The following is a 21,065-nucleotide window of genomic DNA, read 5'->3' on the forward strand; positions in this document are numbered from 1 at the left end:
TGTCAAATAAATAAATAGAACTTTAAAAAAAAAAGAAAAGAAATGATCACCATTAAGATATTTAAACTTAAGTTTTCTTTTGAAAACTTCTTTAGGTAAATGTTCTGTTGAGACTTAAGATGGTTTTTTTTTTTTTTTTTTGCGGGGGGGATAAGTAACTTAAAATATAAATGGAAAATATACATAAAATTTTGAAATGTGTCCTGCTTAGAAATGACCAGTAGGTATTACCTAATTTTGAAGCTTTTTAGCCCTTTGGTATCATAAGCCCCACTTTATTTGCTTTAACAAAACAAGGTGGTTGGTTGTGTTCACATGATTCTCATGATTCAAGCAAATTTGCTTTTTCTTTCTCCTTTTCCCCACATTAGGCATAAAAGCTGTGGGGCTCCTTATTTATGTTGATGGGCAAAGGACACCATTGCTGCCAGGCGAGGTTTCCAGCTAGTTATTAGAAATTTGCTGTTTGATGGGTTCTGCTATTCGTAAGTAGGAAGTATCCTGAATTAGTCTGCTGTTACTATAGTGTTCACATCTCCAGATTGAGATGATCAGAGTTCCCTTGAAGTAACCAGAGGTAACCTCAACTTGGAGCATAAGGGGTGGAGTCCCCCAGCTTGTTTTTAACAACACTACCAGCTAGCAAAGGCCCTAAGTAAATGCTGTGGAAGGAGGATGTAAGTGAATGAGTGACCATCCACCAGTCCTTGGGTGCTGAAATTTAGGGTTTCGTTGTGAGGTAGGCTTTGTAACGTTCCAGTAATAGTGACTTGTTATATTTAACAGACACTCATGTAGCACTTCCCCTGTGCTAGACACTCTTCTAAGCATTTATAGATATGAACTCATTTAGTTCTGTGAGGTACTTACAATCGCGATCTCAGTTTACATAGAAGAAAAGGGAGGCACGGAGAGACTCAGTCACACCGCTAGTGAATGGCAGAGCCACGGTCCAGCCTTAGCACTTTGGCTCTGGTCCACATACTCAAGCTTTACACTAGCTGCCTGTAATCTTTATTCCATACTCGCTCTACAGTTTCCATTTGCTTGTCAATAAATACTTTCTACCTATAAGTGTGCAGAATTTCTTTAACACTAAAATTTTTTAGAAATACTTCCTCAGAGTTGATGTTTCATTGGCTAAGACTAGAGTCAGAAGGAAAAAAAATTCATCTCCTTTGGCTCTAATGAGCGAGGACTGCCTCAGATAGTTCTCTTTGATCAATTTTATATGCACAGATTTATTTTGCAGGGGAAAAAAAAAGGCACCGTAGAGGCAAGGCTATTATGCAAATTTCCACTGCAGCAAAAGCTTCTGAAGAACTGCCTTTAGAAGGAAGTTGCAGCCCCCACTCTGCTCAGTGCCCCGCTTGGGAGGGCTGTGGGCTTCCTGCTGAGAACTACTGCAGGCGGCTGACAAAGCCGGCTGCCTGGTGCCAGTTCCTGTCAGAGCCCAGGAGGGACGTGGTGGCCGAGCTCCCCAAGAGCGGCGAAGTTTGCTGACCATTTGGGTTAGGCTGGACGTAATGGAGGGTCACTTTTCCCAGAACTGGCTATTTCTTGAAGATGTTCCAGGCCTCTTTAACTAAGCTGTCTCTGTAGACTGATTTTCAAGATTGCAGCTTTATGCATTCATGTAAACATTGACATCAGATTATGTACCTTAGACAACATTTTTTTGTAGGCTAGATTCACTCTATTGCGGTGTCATTAAATGTATGTTTTCCAGTGCGTAAGAGTATAGGTTGATAAAAATTGTTTGTATCACATGTGGTGTTATAGGTTAATATCATCATTGGAATAATACATCATGGAAACTTGTTTTTCTTAACTCTTTGCACAGTGAATCCAAGGCGAGAGGTTGCTAGTTACATATCAGAAACTGCATTGTTGTCTACAGTGTGCTAGTTTAACATGTTTCTTATTTAAGTTAATTCTTGCATTACCCCTGTGAGTATTACTAGACCCATGTTGAAAGATAATCAAATAGAGACTCAGAGAGGTTAAGTTATTCATTAGCAGTCACACAGCTAGTTAAGTACAGAGCTGAGATTCAAACCCAGGCTAGTCTGACTCCTAAACACCTTTCTATTGGTAGTATATTCCACAGCTTTCCAAGAACAAACTGTGTGTGTGTGTTTTAAATGCACAAATAGTGTGTATACGCTGTTGAATCAAGAGTGAAAGATTATGATACTAATACAGAGTAGATTTGGTAAAAGAACCGCCTCCCTCCAACCCACCCCCAAGTAGAGATGTAAACTCTGGGCTTACAGTTCTGGGCTAAGTGTGATTGTGAACTAATGTTTTTATAGTTTATGCCAACATTTCAAAAATCTTTTCCAGGTTCTCATATTTCCTCTAGGATTTGCCACATGTTAGCAATAAAGAAGATGGCTAATTGTGTTTCTTTATTCTCTCTTTGTTTAGGATGTGATAGGCCAGGTTCTGCCTGAAGCAACAACCACAGCATTTGAATGTAAGTCTGGCTCGTATACTTTCTTGACTGTTTCTTTCTGCAGTAATTTTTCAAAGGGTTTATGGGTTGCATGACTTTAGAAACTGACAAAAACGGATTATTTATGATCATCATATGGTACATTTAAATATTTATAAATTAATGCAAGTTTAATGATGATACTGAACTGAGTAATATTTTCTTATTTAATCATATCTTGGGTGTGCATATTTCTATAATATAGCTTTAATTACGAACATGACCTTTATCTGCTCTTGCTCCTCACTGTAATAATATTGTGGGACAAAATGAAACGTGTAAACTACCTGTAGGCCAGTGATTATTGATTAAGAGATTGTAATCCATTGCTGCTTTAAAACAGCAACAGAATAGAGCTTTGAGGTGAGCATTGCTTGGAATGATTCTGTTTCATGGGGCTTGGCCTGGCCGGTACATGATGACAGGAGCCCTTCAGGTCTTGAGTCCCTCTACCTTACTACCCACCCCCGCCCCACAGTTGGCTTGGGGGATTGGGAAGGTCAGGATGGATTAGAAAACTAGTTTTGACATGAGCCGGTCATTGCAGGGGGTGTTAGGTTCTGGGAATGTTAAGATGAGAGTTTAGTTCATGGAAAGGGGCTCTGGTGTGGAGAGGGATAGGGTAGGATTTTTAGCTATGGTTCCCGTCTTTTCTTTTGAAGATGAGGGCCACTTCTCCATGAGAAGATGTATGGTTTCTCCACATTATGGTATACTTGTTGTTCTTGGTTTTTAGCAGATGGTTAATGACAGTGAGTACAGTGTCCTCTCTTTCACCGATGTTCTCTTTGGAGGACAATTTGACAGGACTTACTACCGAAATATAAAATGTGCAAAACCTTGGCTTCAGCAGCTTCACATCTAGGAAGCTGTTCAGCAGAAATACTTGCCCCTGTGTTGAATACCTTTCAAACAGACTATCCTCGTGCAATTATTTAGTTTTATTTTTTTTTAAAGATTTTATTTATTTATTTGACAGACAGAAATCACAAGTAGGCAGAGAGGCAGGCAGAGAGAGAGGAGGAAGCAGGCTCCCCGCCGAGCAGAGAGCCCGATGCGGGGCTCGATCCCAGGACCCTGGGATCATGACCTGAGCCGAAGGCAGGGGCTTTAACCCACTGAGCCACCCAGGCGCCCCTGTGCAATTATTTTTAATAGGAGAAAATTGGAGGAAAGCTAAATGCCTAGAATAGTGGGTTAATAAGTTACTCATTATCTGAAGCAGCAACCAACTGAACAGCAACTAAAGAGAATGAGTTAGGATTTTATGCATTGGCCTGAAAAAATTTCCACGATATTTTGTTGAATAAACAAATAGTATGTGATGGTATGAGCCCATTTGGTAAAATAGCTAATCCCTCCACCTCCCTGCTTCTTGTCTGTATTGAGAGACAAGGATCTGAAGAGTGTCCACCCACAGTGCCTTGCAGTGGTTTCTCCTGGAGCGTGGACTTGAGGGTTAGAATGGGGAATGGTTGGCTAAATGAGCACACTTTTTCCTTTCTGTATTTCTCTATTACTTGAATATTTTCAACAATCATTCCGTGTATTTAAAAGTCACTTATGTAGAACTCTTAAAATAATCAGTATTTTATTAACCACCCTGGACTCTATTTACTGTTGAAAAATGGTACATGTATCTGAAGTACATATTAGTGTTGCAAGCTTTTCAGACCCTTTTTAATAAGTCTCTGGTGGTGCCAAGGGTTTCATGGACAGGCTGATAGTAAACATCTGTCCCTGTTGCCAGGTGATGTGCTAAGAACATTCCATGGTTATCTCATTAATTTAACCTTCACAAGATCCCCATGAAGTACTTTGAAGGATTTTTTTTTTTAATTTAGTTTTATTTTATTTAAATTAAGTTAGTTAACATATGGTGTCTTATTAGTTTTAGAGGTAGAGTTCAGTGATTTGTCAGTTGTATAGAACACCCAGTGCTCATTCCATCCAGTGCCCTCCTTCATGCCTGTCACCCAGTTATCCCATTCCCCTGCCTCCCTCCTCTCCAGCAGCCCTCAGTTTATTTCCTGATTAAGAGTCTCATATTGTTATTAGCTCCATTTTAGTTGAGGAAAGGACTTCTCCGCTAAGTAGCTTGCTCACAGTCTAGTGAGTGGTGAAGTGAACTTTCTCATGTGGACTCCAGAGCATATATACACTCTCAGCCACTTTTGATACTTGTTCTGTGTGTTGTAATCATTCTTGAAGTCACTTACTCTGATTGTTCATAAGTGTAGCAGAAAATAAGTGTGTTAAGTATTTTTTACATGACTTATGGGTTTGTATGACTTGGAAGTTTTCATGGCTTATGGGTTTACATGGCTTATGGAACAACTCTTGAATAAATAAAGCTTTAATCAAATAAATATTTAGGGTAATATAATTAATACTGAAAAGTATATCTAACACTAGGAGAAAAAATATTTAAATTTCTATGTTTAAGTTCTTAGAGATGTTGCTCCTTCTTTACTGAAAGGAGGGTAACAGCTCTGTACCCGTCTGTGTCTTGACCAGTTCTAGGCAAAAACAAAACCAAAAACAAAACCCCAAAACATAGATAAAATAGTAACAGTCCTTTGTTTCTTTAGCCTAGGTTAAAATCCTAGCCGGGCTCTTTTCATGATTGCTCTAGGATGACCTTGTGTTCTGACCCAAAGATCTGAACTAGTAAGTGGAGTCTATGTAGAGGAAATACTTGGAAAGATGTAGTTTGTAGGCTAATTTGCTGACATTTTGGAGCTATGTCAGTGGTGTATAGCTATGATGGAACAACTCCCAGATAAATAAAACTTTGATCAAAGATGTATTTATGGTAATATGTTTAATATTGAAAAGTGTATGTAACACAAGTTGATTTCTTTTGCAAGAGATGGTATTGTATATAGTGATGAATTAAGCAACAAGAGAAAGGGTGTTGTCAAATTTACCAAGGAAATGAGTTGATAAGTGGAAAGGAGGGGGGAAGGTAATAGTACAGATTCTTCATTTCTGAGAAGTGCCGTCTATTGGCTGAGCCTCTGACCCCAGCCAGATGGGGTTAATCTCTCCCCACCTTTGCTAGAGCAGGTAACCCATTGGACCCACCTTCCCATGAGCTATGTGCGTATTTCTCTTCCTCACTAGATTTTGAATGACTTGACAGGTACCATGTTTTATTTCACTCTTGTTCTCTTCTTAGTGCTTAGCTTAGTGCCTTGTGGGAACACCCTTGTTGAATAAAATGGAATGTTGTGTGTCCATATTCAGATGAGAATTTTTAAATTAATGTGACCTAAAGCCAATTAAATCATTTGCTGCTTTTGGATTATTTGTGCTGTTGCATAGGCAAGGTATATAAACTGGCTGGTGGTGGACCAAATTCAGAATCCCACACTTGACTAGGCCCTCTGACCTAAGCGGGCAGAGGGTCTACAGTCACTCTCTTCTTTCCTGTTTCTGTTCCTGGGAATAGTGTTTTTGAGGGGAGTTAGGCTGGAAGAGGGGAGGCAGACCCATTTGTGCTGAATTCACCTCTTAGACCGATGGCCCTAAACCTTTTTCATCTTAGCCCTTTTAGGTCCTTTCGCCTTATAATTAGAGTGCAAATAACAATACTTTCCAATATCTAGTGTTTGATTTCTTTTTTAATTAAGAAGGTATAGATGATTTAAAAAAAGAGTTTAAACAGTGTAAAAATGAAAGGAAAACTAAAAGTCCCCATTTCCCCAGTTCACCATTTAACAGTTTCTTCCGTATCCTTATGAAAGTTTTCTCTGGATGTAATACACAGTAAACGGCAACTAATTTCCCCTGCCCCCACTTAGGGTGTCTATAGGACCTCTTTTGAACATCAATGTGTGCAAATCAACTTCAGTCTTTCGGATGACTACATTATACCTAATTTTATGGCTGTGGCTTAATTTATTTGACCAACTGATAGACCAATCTTAAGTTGTTAGCAGTTTTTTAGTATTAGAAAAAATGCTGCAGTCAATGGTATTGCCTTATCTCTTTCCACGTTGTGGAAATATATGTGTAGGATCAATTCCCAGGAGTTGGAACTACTGAGACAAAGAGTACCCCTGTTTTACATTTTAATAGCTATTACCATGTTGCTCTCTAAGGGTAGAACCAATTTACAGTCCTACCAACGATGTTTGAGAATGCCCATTTCTCCCTACCCTCACCAAATCTGGGTATATTTTTTATGAGCAAACTTCCCAGTCAATGTCAGTTTGAAGGGCAGAGGAGATTACTATGGTGTTGTTTTATTTTGTATCAGTTATAAGTGAGCTTAAGTATCTTTTCACTGCTCTTTCGGTCATAGGTATTTCATTTCTGTGAACCATTTTGTCACCTTTGCCCATTTTTCTTGTAGATTGTAGGTTTTGAATTGATTTAAGGGCTTTCCAATATTGAGAAAATTGGGGCCTTGTCTTACATGTTAGAGCAATTTTTGTCTAGTTTACTGCTTTCTTTTCAACTTGCTTTGGTCTTTTTCCCCTCTTCTTTTTTTTCCATGGAGAAGGTTGAGGTTTTTACATGGTCAGATTTTTCATATTGCCCTTTGTGACTTCTGCATTTATGTCATTCTTAGGAAGATCTTCCACATTCCAGATATTGAAAAAACATTCATCCGTATTCTTTTTTGTTGTACTTTAATAGGGTTAAGCACACACATATTGGCTATGTATATAAAAACATACATTCATATGTGTATTAATGTAGGTTTTTTCCCCCCTGAAAAGAGCCTGCATTTTTAATACAACTGTCTGAAGATTTTACATTTTTGTACCATCTCCAGTCTGTGTTTATGAAAGGAGGAGTCAGGTGGGGAATCCAACTTTATTCAAGCACATAGACAGCTGACTCCGTACCAGTTATTGAATAATTTGTCTTTTCCCAGATGTGAGAACACTCCTGAGACAAAGCTAAATTCCATTATCATAAAAGGCCTGTATGTTTGCATGTGTGGGCCCTACATATGCTGTAGGAGCTTGACATTCATATAGGCCCAGAGACCCCTGCTGATTTCCACAGTTTCATTAACAGATTAATGAGTGCACCAACAGACAAGGCGATACAAATCAGCTGTGCCCACTAATGAGTTTCCTGGATCTGTTACATGGGCTCCTCTCCTTGGATTATCTCTACACAGGTGACTGCAGCAAAGTGACTGTTGGGCTGGTGGCGCTGGGTGGTAAATTCTTACTGATGACTTGAAAAATGCATTGTAAGTCTATGTAGACAAGTGCTGATTTACTCCTATAAATACCATGTGGCCCCACTTTCCCATGGTATCCAACTGCACATATTTTGGTCTGTAGCTTTCATAAGTATCTTTACACTTGTCAAGCTATGCCTCTGAGTTTCGGTTCGTAAGATATGGTTGTAGGATAAATCTTTATTTTATCTTTATCTTTCTTCAACCATGATCATTTTGCACTTCTCATTTTAGTTGTTTTATGAATTTCTGGAAGATTATTTTGGGAGGAAATTTTAAAACCTGCTCATCATTTTTTAAAAAATTTTATTTTTAAGTACTCTATACACCCAACGTGGGGCTTGAACTCATAACCCGAAGATCAAGAGTTGCACGATCCACCAGCTGAGGCAGATAGGTGCCCCCAGTTCATCATTTTAAATTTGGCATGATATGACCATTTAAAGCAAAATTGCAAATTATTTAAGACGTAAATTCCTTTTTTTTTTTTTTTTAGATTTTATTTATTTATTTGACGGAGAGAGAGCATAAGCAGGGGGAGCAGCAGGCAGAGGGAGAGGGAGAAGCAGGTTCCCCGCTGAGCAGGGAGCGAGATGTGGGGCTCCATACCAGGACCCTGAGATCATGACCTGAGTTGAAGGCAGATGCTTAACTGATTGAGCCACCCAGGCGCCCATAAGTTTTAAATTATTACAGCATAGAAAATCACTGTTGTTGATTACTGGAGAAATACCTGTAGGATATACCCTTCATGTCCAAACAGCAAAGGTAGTGTCATTAAGAATAGTTGGGTGAGAACCCCTTTTTGCTTTGGAGAAAAGTCTTAATTATAAAATATTTGGAAATCAAATTATTTGGAAAAAATGAAATTTCATTTTCTTAAACTATAGTATGTGTAAAAGATAAGTGGTTGCTTATAAGTAAAATTAAGTAGTTTAATAAAAGATTGTAACTCACAATAGTACCCAGTCTAAAAATTATTTAACAAGTTAAGAGTTAATTATGCTGATACTGAGACTATTTGAAGAGAGTTTTAATTTATTCAAATTTTGGTTTGCAGTATCATCCATGTACAAAGTCCAGATCCCTTTTAGTCTTAGGAGAATAGTAGCTTTATTAGTAGTCTTGTTATTTTGCATGCGAATTAAGAAGTTCAAGTCCTCATTCAAGTACCAGACTAGTTGTTCCTGGAAGGCGCTAGACAATACTGCCATTGTTGAGTCTCTAGAAACCCTATCATAGTACCTGGCACATAGTAGACACTCAGTATGTTTCTGGAGTGCAGTGGATGGATAGTTGAAGGAATGAAGGACAAGCCTTCAAACCCTATATCTCATCCATCAGAAAATCCCAGTAGCTCTGGCTTTAAAATATATCCTGCATATGATGACTGCTCAGAATGTCATCTTGGTTTAGACCACCATCATGTCTCACATGGACTAGGACAGTGGTTTCTCCTAACTGATCTCCCTGTTTCTGCTTTTGCCTCCAAACAGCCTGTTCTGCACATAGCAGCCAGTGATCCTTTAGAAGTGAGATCACAACACTCAGCACCCTCCAGTTTCCATCTTACTCAGGAGTAAAAGCCAAGTCCTTAAAATGCCCTCCGAGGTCCTGCCTTTTCTCGTCTGCTCCCAATCCTGCCACAGCGCTGCTTCTCTGAACTCCTCTCTTTCTCTCCCAGCTCTCATGCTGTGCTAGCTACTCTGCCTTTCTCTCAGTCTTGAACATACCAAGTATTCTACTCCAAAGTCTTTTCATTAGCTCTTCCTTCCCCAGAACACCTTTCCTTGAACACCTTGAACACCTTTCCCCAGATACCTGTGCTGCTCACTTCCTTATCCCCTTCAGTCTGTCTCAGGTGGAGTGTAAGCTTCAGGAGGGCAAGGCTGCTATAGTAGCCATTGACATATTTGTTGGAGAGAAGAACGGAGCAAAGAAGTGAAGAAGGAAACAGGAGGCAGGGACGCGGAGCAAAATTAAAATTCATGGCCGAGACGATTTTGCCATAGAAACTGAGACTTCTGGTCCTGTCCACATCTTAGATGTCATACCTGAGAAGGGCTCTATAAACTTGACAACCTTTCTGATAATTTCTTGTTGAATGTCTTTTCTAACCTCCACAGTTGTGTTTGCATTTCTTTCCTCTTGTGTTGGGAAAATGCCTTTGCTGTAGTTCTAATTGACTCGCCTAGCACTGAAGGCGTGTGACAAATGACATATAATATATTGCCTTAACTTTCTGTTGCTCTTTGCAGAAGCTGGGTTGTTTCTCCTGAAAGCCCATTTGAGCCCTGTCACTGCAGTGGGTGCTCTGTGGCTGAGAGCTCCGTGGTGTCTGCCAGGTTGCCTGCTGTTTACCTTGATAGGCACTGTGCTTGCCATTCGGACCGCCCCTTACCTGAGGCTGCCTCTCCTCTGTTGGGCCTTTATGTTCCTCCTCTTGGTTTCTCTTTTGGATTGCATGTTGCTTCAAATAAAATTGCTAACAACATATGGCCTGTTATGATTCTCTTTTCCCAAACTCTGCCATTTTGTATATTTGTGACACACTGCAGATTTTGTGAAGATTGCTTCATAATATTTGTTTACCATCTGCTGCACTCTATTTGGTATCTTGCTAGGATTTTTTCCTCCATTTTAAGTGACATTAACAAAATCCAGCCAGTACATAGACTTTCTGGTTCTACTTTTGCTTCCCTAATGTGCTGGAAAATCATATTACTGTGCTCCAGGCAACTAGAGAAGTCTGGAATTCTCATTGTGAACCAGTGTATCAGATCTATTGCATACACCGACCCCCCGCCCCCTTGGTCATATCTAGTAATGCTTTTTTGGTCAGATGGTAAAGAACCTCTGTGTATAAGACAAAAAGTTCAAATTATTTTCTCTACTTCTCTTTACTTAGTACCACTACTTTCTAGTGTTCTTCAACAACATATTTATAACCTTGAAATTCTCTGTGCCACTTTAGTAAGTTTTTATGATCTGCAGTTCCATTTAGTGTTCATATTATAGCTAAGCGTTTGATAGGCAAATAGCCAGAGTCAGATGGAAGGGCTGTGTGTGTCCAGCTTTCAACAGAGAACTATTTTAAATTATTGTTACACCACATTGCTTGGTAGGTCTTCCTACTTTATCCTTCAATACTTCTAATACCTGTCAATTTATTGTCTTTATTTTAAAGATTATTTACATATTTGAGAGAGAGGAAGGGAGAGCCCCAGTGAGTGGAGGGAGAGGCAGAGGGGGAGGGAGAGAATCTCAACCAGACTTCCCACTGAGTAGGGACCCTGACTTTGGGGCCTGATCCCATGACCCTGGGATCATGACCCGAGCTGAAACCGGGCTTTGGATGCTCAACCAACTGAGCCACCCAGGTGCCCCCCTTTGTCTTTATTTTAAAATATTTTTTTACAGCTTTATTGATATATAATTGACATATAACATTGTGTAAATTTGAGGTATACAATCTGCTGATTTGATACACTTATATATTCCAAACTGATTTCCACCATAGCAGTAGCTAACATATCTATCCTGTTACAGAATTGCCATTTCTTTTTTGTGGTCAGAATATTTAAGATTTACTTTCAGCAGCATTCAGATATATGTCATAGTGTTGGGCGCCTGGGTAGCACAGGCCTTTAAATGTCCAGTCTTGGTTTCAGCTCAGATCGTATCTCGGGGTCCTGGGATTAAGCCCCCTCAAAGGGCTCCATGCTCAGCACAGAGTCTGCTTAAGACTCTCTGCCCTCAAATGCAAGCTTTCTCTCTCTCTCTCAGACAGATAAATAAATCTTTTAAAAAGTATGTTACAGTGTTATTAGTTATAATCACCGTGCTCTACATTAGATCCCCAGACCTTGTTATAACTAGAAATTCATACCCTTTGGCAAAAGCTCCCCATTTGCCCCTGCCCCAGCCCCTGATAATTACAGTCTGTTTTTCTTAAGTTTAGCTTAAAAAATTTTTATTTATTTATTTATTTTAGAGGGGGAAGGGGCAGATAGAGAGAGAGAGAGAGTCCTGAGCAGATTCTGCGCACTGAGTACAGAGCCTGATGCAGGGCTTGATCTCATGACCCTGAGATCACAACCTTAGCCAAAACCAAGAGTCAGACACTTAGCCAACTGCACCACCAAGGTGCCCTTAAGTATGGCTTTTTAAAATTTCACATATAAGCAGTATCATACAGTATTTGTCTTTTTCTAACTTACTTTACTTAGCATAATGCCCTCCACAGGGTTCATCTAAGTTGTTGCAAATGGCATGTGTCTTTCTTTTTCGTGGCCGAGTAATATTCCATCGTATATGTATACCACATCTTTAGTCATTCTTCTGTTGGTAGACACCTAGGTAGTTTCCGTATCTTGACTATTTTGCATAATGAATGCAGAGGTTAATGTATCTCTTTAAGAGAGTGATTTGGTTTCCTTTGGATAGATGCCCAGAAATAGAATTGCTAGGTCACACGATAGTTCTGTTTTAATTTTTTTGAAGAACCTCCGTACTGTTTTCCACAGTAGCTGCACCAATTTACATTCCCACCAGTAGTGCACAAGGGCTCCGTTTTCTCTACATCCTTCCCAACAGTTGGTGTCTCTTGTCTTTTTGTGATAGCCATTCTAACAGGTGTGAGGAGATAACACATCGTGGTTTTGATTTGCATTTCCCTGATGATGAGTGATGGCGGGCATTTTTCATGTGTCTGTTGGCCATCTGGATGTCTTTGGAATTTATTGTCTTTACAGACAAGTGTATTCTTACTTAAGTGTCAAGGCAAGTAAATGGTTTGACTGCCATCACAGGGACAGATAGCTTGGGTTTTGTGTTTTGGCCGGAATCATCAATCTTATAGGTGGGATTACTTTTCCAACTCAGTTTCCTCTTTGACAAGAATAGGAGTCTTCATTAAAACTACTGATCACAAATAGCAAAGAGTCTCTCAGTCACCCAAAGAGCAATTTGCAAAGAAAACCAATACCTATATAAAATGCAGTCCCTTAATAATCCATAAGAACCATTAATCACTGTGTCATGTAAGTCTGATTTATCCCCAGGCTTTATTAGAATGCCTCCTTCAAGTTAACTGAAATCTTTCTCTCAGAGTCAGATGCATTATGGAACAGCACCAACACTTTATCCCTAGGTTGGGTATTTGGGCCTTTTGGCCTCAGTTTTCTGTCTACTTAGAGCCAACTGTCCTTATAGTGTTTCGTAACTCCTTTTCATGGAACTGCTAGGCAAGAAATTCTGGTAGCTGACTTCCCTCACAGGTTTTTTGTTTTGTTTTATTTATTTATTTATTTTCCTGAAATAATCACTCAGAGATTTCATGGAATTCCAGAATCTTCTGTTTTAAGAAACCATTAAGGTTCAAGCTCTGGCTTTGAGAGCTTAGAGAACTCTTCTTTTGTTGTGTTATTTCTGATTGAGAGAGACTGTGAATTAAATGATTTTTCTGGAATCTCTCTTCACAAATTCTTTTTTTTTAAGATTTTATTTATTTATTTGACAGAGATAACAAGTAGGCAGAGAGGCAGGCAGAGAGAGAGGGGAAGCAGGCTCCCTGCTGAGCAGAGAGCCCGATGTGGGGCTCCATCCCAGGACCCTGAGATCATGACCCGAGCTGAAGGCAGAGGCCTTAACCCACTGAGCCAGCCAGGTGCCCCTCCTCACAAATTCTAAAAAGAGTTTTCACCTGTTTTATTATACTCCAAACACTTTTTCATCCCTTATGAATGGTACCTTTTTGAGGTCTTGTATATATTGAAATTTGAATATAAACAATTCCTTTAGCCACTGTCTCTGTAGCTAGTTCTGGTGTAGAAATGAGAGTTACAAAAAGCTGCTTTATTCAGGCTGGAAATTTTACCAAGTTCAGGACTTCATCAAGAACAAATCCTTGTAGCCCACATCTAAATGGAGAATTTGACTTGCTTTTAAAACAAAAATGTGAAGTATTTTCATGTGTGGCAATATGTAACATTACATCTCTTTATACTATATCAGTTTTTTCTTTGTTTCCTGCATTTGTAAGAAAACATTTTTGACTTAGCCTTGAAAATACTGGTTTCTAGAACTTATGTAGGAACTCCCCTTTGTTTCCAAAACTAGAATGGCGTTTCTTTTTCTTCTCCAATTTAGCTTTAATAGGGTCTACACCTCAGAAAGAAGGAGCTAAATTCCTATATAGTTTCTTATATATGTAATATTCTTAGGCCTCTGCTGTCTTTTACGAGAAATGACCACTATGTGCCTTTTATACTGAGAACAAGCAGCTCTTAGTAGAATAGAACAGTAGTGACTCTGGACAGCTCTTTCTTATGTAGCTATTTAAATGGTGTGACTTGATGATACTGATTTGCATTGAGTTCAGGAACTCTTTGGGAGTGAACCACGATCCAGGATCCAGGAACAAATGCTTTGGAGAGAAACCCCAGTGAAAGCAGTTGGCTTGATCACTGAGCATGGTTGGCTCGACTGCTAGTTTCTATCATGCTGTCAGATAGATTGCTATTGGCTGCTGGGAGGAAAAGGAAGTAGCATTTTGCTCTGCAATGGGCTAATTAGGAGAGAATACAAGCTCCCTCCTAGGGTTTCCATGGCCTGGCCACTGAGCAGGGGGATATCTTCAGAACTGCGGCTGGATGGGAGGGAGGGCCGCTGGGATGTGGTGGGCAAAGATCCACGAGCTGGACTGAACTCCCCCTGTATTTTCAGTAAGAGTCCCTAGAGCATGTCGTGTAAGCTTGTTCTCTGCGTGACCTGAGATTTGTCTGCTTCTCCAGGCCTGGGATCAGGTTCTCTGCATCTGAGCAAATCGGCAATTAGATACTCAAGAGTGACCAAAACCAAATAAATAAATAAATAAATAAAATAACAACACTGGCTGTTTAACAAGTACATCAGAGCTGCACCAGCTGAGAGCGAGCCTGCCCCTTCCAAGTTGCCTCCGGGAACGTTGTTGGAGCATTCTTCCAACAATGCTACAAAATGCTCAAAATGTTTTTGGTATTTTTCTTTCAGCCGTATATTTAGAACCTATCATATAGGCTGTTTTGTTGACAGATCTTTATTTTTAGAGGGATGAAGGAGCTAACTAAATATTTAGAAATAAACAAAAGTCATTCCAAGTCGTACCTGGCAGATAGCACAGGTGAGTGACCAGGCAAGCAGTTCCGTTTTGGGTTAAAAATGAGATCTGATAGGGTCATCACCTGGCTGGCTCAGTTGGTAGAACATGTGACTCTTGATCTCCGCATTGTTGGTTCGAGCCCCACTTTGGGTGTAACGTTTATTTCCAAATATAAATTTTTTTTTTTTTTTTTTTTTTTCAAAAAGAAAAAGAAGATCTGGTATTTTCACACGGTCTCTCTTTGGGTTCTTAAAGCAGTTTTCAAAGAGGTATTTCAAAACTATTTTGAACAGGAGGAGCATCATGGAAATAAGTTTCTGGATGTGGGCTGCTTGGGATGATGCAGTTATTCAAGTGTACGTGTTCTCCTTGTATGTTTTGTAAAGTCTAATTATCCTCCAATTTTGAAACTATCAGATTTTTTCAAAATTGCATGAATAGCCATTTGAAGCCTGTTATAGTCAGAGTACCCCACAGAAATGGAACTGTTCGGAAAGAGCAAGCGACCTACCAGATAGAATGGGTTATGGGGTTAACTGTGTTAAGAGTTGCTTTGTAAGTTAACCTTCTAGAAGCTCCCTATTCTTCTGTGGAAAGGGGATGGTAGTAATCCAGTCACACTGTCCACATCATAGGATCCTTGCGCAATTTTTAAGGAGATGTGGTATCTGAAGCACGAATCATGGTGCTTTGTGTGTAGTCATGTTCAATACACGTGGGCCATTTTTATCACGCTACTGTCACATGAGAGCTTGCCGGGGAGAGAGGAAGACCGGACAGAAAAGGGACAGGGTGCTGTGTGAGAAAGAAGGAAAGCACTCATGGTAGAACAAGACTGGCCTCCTTCAGTGTGTAACATTCTTCACACCAAACCTGTTTATTCACACTCCAGTGACACATTAACCTAGATACAAGTCAAGCTTGACGTAAGCAGTATTTTAATTCTTAGCTGTCCCGGAAATTTCTGGCTCTTTATTGAGACTGCTTATATTCTGAACAACAAAAAACCCCAGAAAACAAACCGATAACCCCAACATCCTCAAAAACACGGTGTTGAAGATTTGGCTCTCACGTTGTGAAAAACAGTTGTGTTACGTTTTCAGCTGACGTGGTTTTGTGCATTTAAACACTGCAAATCTCACCACTCGCACTGTGTTACCTTTGAAACAGATGAAGATGAAGATGGTGACCGAATTACAGTGAGGAGCGATGAAGAAATGAAGGCCATGCTGTCCTATGTAAGTCATCATAAAATTGTCACATTACAAGATGAGAATGTAAATGTCATATTATAATGTGTTGATGTAATCGTGGGCACTTTTTCTCGCATGGTGAAGATGTAAAAGTAAATCACAGCTACCATAACATTCTTCTGTAGGATGCGTAAGGGTTTTAAGGATTTCCTTACATGTTAAAGTTAAGGGCATTCTTTTCAAAAGACACTTACTGATCATATCATGAACATTAAGAATAATGTATCTTAATGATTTTTGCATTAGGTATGGTGCAGACTAAATGGACTATCAATTTCCTGTATTTTTTATGCAGTACTTAAAGTAACGGCTCATTAAAAATGAACCCCTGGGCTCTAAAAAATTTTTCAAAATCTACTTTCAACTGGAGATCTCTTTCACCCTTCCAAACAGACTGTAGTTAAATGTAGCTGCAGGCTCAGTATGGATACACGATTTTAAAATGTTATTTTATGCACTAACCACCCCCCTTTTTCTCCACCCTGAAATGAACCACAGGGTTACTTACTGAATCAGAGGGATTTGAATATATCCTGAAGTGACTTTTCTTTTGTGTTGCAAATTTCAGTGGAAATTTGCCTTAGCGTTTGTATGGGAGGGAAGTAGATAAATGAGAGGAGACAAAAGGGTACACGCCTAAAACTTTAATACTAAGCCTGACAAGTCCTGCTATGTTGAGGAGCTTCCCTGAGCCCTGATTTGTGCTGGACTCTTACTGTGTTACTTCCTCTTACTCCTTTTATTTTTTTTTTATCTGAGTTTGTAATCTGCTTACAAAACCTTTTCTAGTGGCCGGGTATAGAGAGCGCCAGAGCACTGGACTCAGATCAGACCACGGTTCTCTGGCTTGCCGGCCTTAGGCAGAGCACTTAACCTTTCTAGCTACCGCTGCCACATCTGTCAATTATGGGTAATAATACTCCTTCTTTCTACTGCACAGGGTCATTGTATGATCAAATGGGATAATAGATGTGAGAGACCTTTGCAAAGTTAAAAGTTCTAGACAAAGGCAAAGTGGTATAAAGGTGGAAATGATGGTATCAGGGCCCTTGCTTGTCCAGGAGACTCCATTCCTAGGCCACAGTGAGGTTGTAGATTTTTGATGGACCTCAACTTCCACCAGAATACTGTTTCATTGTAACGAAGACTGTAAAATATCTGTAAGGTTTTCCGCCAATAGTTTTAATTTAGGGTAGGAGGAAAGAGAACAAGAAGGATGGCATGATTAACAGAGCGTTGCATTCAGACCAGCACAGAGTAGGAAAAGTCAATTTCCCATTGACTTCCCATTAACTTATTTGAGAGTCTTTGTGCACTGAGAATTTAGAGCAGGGCTCATCAGTACCTTGAAAGGCAAAGGAGAATTGTCTGCTGAAAGGTCTAGCACTAGTATTGATAGATTGGCTAACTCTCCTGGGAATGAGACATGCTTATTTTTAGAAGACACACATACACACACAGATGGGTTCTGGTTTTTCAGTGCACATCTGCTGCGGAAAGTATGTTACTGACGTTCTGGTACTTTTGTCATGTCTCTGACATAGCCATACACAAAGGTGTGCTTTCAAAAACATGCTTTTGGGAAGTTTAACAAATTGTCCTTTTTGAGAAATGTTATGCATGTCATCATAGTGATAATAATCATTTCTGTTTCTAAGTGCCATATATATATATTAGATACAAAAGGTATTTGATTTTTCTATGGTTTTAATAATCACTTGGTGAGGTAGATATTATCATCCCCATGTTTTAGATGAGGAAGCAGTGGCTAGGAGATATGCCAAGGTCTTAGGGCTAGTGTGAGTGTGAGCATAGAGTTGAAGTTCAGCCTCTCCTGATGTGAAAGCTGGGGCTATAAAGTGTGTATTATGCTCTTTCTCATCTACCTCCTTGCACATTAGTGGGGAACTGTCTATGTGTCACCATTATTACATTCTGGATGATTTGTGTGTGTATAGTACCTTAGTTGAGATATCTGTAGTATATATTCCTTATGATTTATGCTTATTTTCTCAAATGTATTGTTTATTTTTGTGTTGTAGGAAAATACATTAAGAGTTACGTAAATTGTCTTTAAACTTACAAGTTTCTGAGATTTCGATAGGGCCACTTTCTAGTCTGAAAAGAAATCTTCTAGCTCATTGATCCCCAAATCTGTGTATTTCACGAATTAATCAATTTTCACTTTTAGATTGGAGGACATAGGAATGGTAACATTTTATTTTTGCCAAATACGCATGTTAATAAAATAAATAAATAAATAATAAAAATTTGCTACTGTTAACCATTATTTTACTAACAAAGAAAAACAGTGAGAGTCATTTAAAGATTAAAAATGATGGGCAGTACAAAATCTCAAACATAAAGGTGACCATTAGAGTGAGTAGATTTAGGAGTACTTGGCTGGCTCAGTCAGTGGAGTGTGCAACTCTTGATCTTGGGATTGTGGGTTCAAGCCCCAGGTTGGTTGTGAAAACTACTTAAAAATTAAAAAAAAAATAAAGTGAGTAAATTTAGTTTTATGTAAAACTCATTACATTCTTTTTTCCCCCTCATTTTAAAGTACAGTCGACATGTAATGTTATATTAGTTTCACACTATAGTGAATTGGTATTCTTTACTTTTTACTTTTATCAATTTGCAATGGATGGTGAAGCCTTTACTATGAATTGGCAGTGGTCCATACATTGTGGTCTGGCTGATCAGGTCCAGGCTTTCTCGTTAATTCACTCAAATATTTATAGATGGGAACCTGAAGTCCTCAAAGAATTTTAACTGATTGCGATCACTCTGATTCTGAATGTTTGAGCAAATCTTTTTAAGTGAAAATATCCCTGAGAGAGATAACAAGCTTTAAGTCATTTAGAGCCTAAATGGATTTATTTTTCCTCTTTTATCTCTTGAGATGGTCCTACTGTCATAGACCCTTTGTTTATGAAGAGTCAGGCTCTGAAAAAACACTTAAAACATAAAGAGTAGGGGAAACTCTCGAAAAGCACACGTAAAATTGGTTGGATGTCATTTGATCTGTCTTGGTTCTTTTTTAAAAATTTTCATTTTATTTTATTTATTTGAGAGAGAGAGAGAGCATGAGTGGGATGGGGGGAGGGGCAGAGGGAGAGGAAGAAGCAGGCTCCCTGCTGAGCAAGGGGGGGCACCCCACCAAGCAGGGCTGTATCCCAGGACCCTGGGATGGTGACCTGAGCCAAAGGTAGATGCCTGTCTGACTGAGCCACCTAGGCACCCCTGATCTGTCTTTTCTTATGATTAAAATTCCGCTGGGTTCCAGTTTTGCCATAAGGAAAACCATTTGGATTTAATTCATAATAGATTTTGTTCGATAGCCTTCACTTGCTGATTTGTTATGAAAAACCTGCAAGGTTTTTATTTTTTAGGTTCATTTTGACTGAAAACTTTTTGAATCCAGGATCTGGGTGGGGTGGGGAAGATAATGAGATACTGATAACAGGTAACCCTGTATTTACTGTAAAAAGCAGCTGAGTTTCTCATTAGTTTCTGCAAATTTAGTAAATTTACAGTCCCCTTATTATTTCTTTAAAATCCATATAGGGAAAGCAAAACTAGAGACACTTTTACTGGAAATCCCATAATCATTCTTTTCCATTGATTACAAAGTTTAAATGAATAAACAGCCTGGTCTCTGCATAAAATTGCATAAAATTTGCAATGTCTGAGTTGGAATTTGCAGAATTACTTTTTTCCCCCTTGAATGCAAGCATTTTCTGGCTTTGGGCCAACAGAAGCATAAGTTTTTATCAGTAATTTAAATAGATTCTTGTATTAGACCTGAAAATGTTGCCTTTTTAATTGAAAACTTATCAATTATTAAAATTGCTAGCAGCCTTAGGCTGTTAATTTTATGTTTGCCATAACAAGGGCATACAGTGGTTTTTGATACATGTGACACGTGGAGTGTGGCATTGTAGGAAGGATTTGTCATGACAATAAGTTGTCGTGTGCTGTTAAATAATAACCAACATATTAAACCAAAGTCTGTTGTCACACATTAGTACCGTTTTATGTCAGTTATTTAGAAGTTGTATTCTTTTCTTCATTAGATATATTTTTAAGAGATAATGAGAAGAAAACAAAGCTATAATAAATTGTCTTTTAAGAAAATGTAAAGTAATTTGGTCTCCAAGGAGATATTTAATGTATTGAGAGAATCCAGCAGCCAAGTGTTATTACAGCACCATTGTGATCGCTCTCTGCGTTTTGTTATGAGTTTGTGTTAATCAACAATCTGTTTTTATAGCGTAGTTTCTTGTAAGTTATGTTGTTAGAATATTCCACTTCTGGGATCATGGCTTTTCCTCTGACACTATTGTATCTTTTTAATTCCTTCATAAAGTATTTTTTTAATTAGAATCTGAAATGCTTTATTAGGAAAAAAAAAAAGTACACCCAACCTACATATTCTGAAAACTAAATACCTGATCATTGCTAATTATTTAAAGGACCCTGTTAAATATTCCCTTAATATAGTTTACGTTTCTGTTGATGTTCTTGTTTCCCCCTCTCATTTTCTGGGAAAATTAAAGATGGTGTGTCGTTTTTCTCCTCCTGTCTTTTTGTGTTCGTCGTCTGGCAGTGCTGGCTTCATTTCCTTTCAGCACCAAACAGCAGTGCTGGGCCGTGTTTATTGATTCACCAGAAGCTTTATCTATCACTGAGACCCAGTTATAGGAGGGGTTATTTTAATGCTAACCTCGGCTTTTGGGTGACCTTTCATTAAGAAACTCAGCAGTACATCTTGCTTTTGTAAATGGATTCATAATTTTTTCTGCTAAATCCCGTGTCTAGTACAGGATTTATTACACCTGGTTCTCTTGATACTGAGAGGCCTATGTGAGTAGAGCACAGTATTAACAAGAATAATTTTCTTCATTTTGCCCATTCTCTGCCTTTATACCATTTTTGCACATTGCCAGAAGAGTATGGGATGAA

At 38.9% G+C, this 21,065-nt stretch overlaps 1 protein-coding gene across 8 annotated transcripts in view; it reads left to right on the forward strand.

The window, feature by feature from the left end:
• Window positions 1-21,065, forward strand: part of MAP2K5 (mitogen-activated protein kinase kinase 5) — a 253,962-nt gene that overhangs the window by 4,490 nt on the left and 228,407 nt on the right. For all 8 annotated transcript variants that reach the window (XM_047735597.1, XM_047735598.1, XM_047735596.1 and 5 more), the window contains exons 2-3: window positions 2,431-2,479; window positions 16,015-16,082. In XM_047735597.1, coding sequence (XP_047591553.1) covers window positions 2,431-2,479; window positions 16,015-16,082 — 117 coding nt within the window. The remainder of the gene's footprint in view (window positions 1-2,430; window positions 2,480-16,014; window positions 16,083-21,065) is intronic.

This window comes from Lutra lutra, chromosome 7 (genome assembly GCF_902655055.1).
Source record: "Lutra lutra chromosome 7, mLutLut1.2, whole genome shotgun sequence".
Lineage (NCBI taxonomy): Eukaryota > Metazoa > Chordata > Mammalia > Carnivora > Mustelidae > Lutra > Lutra lutra.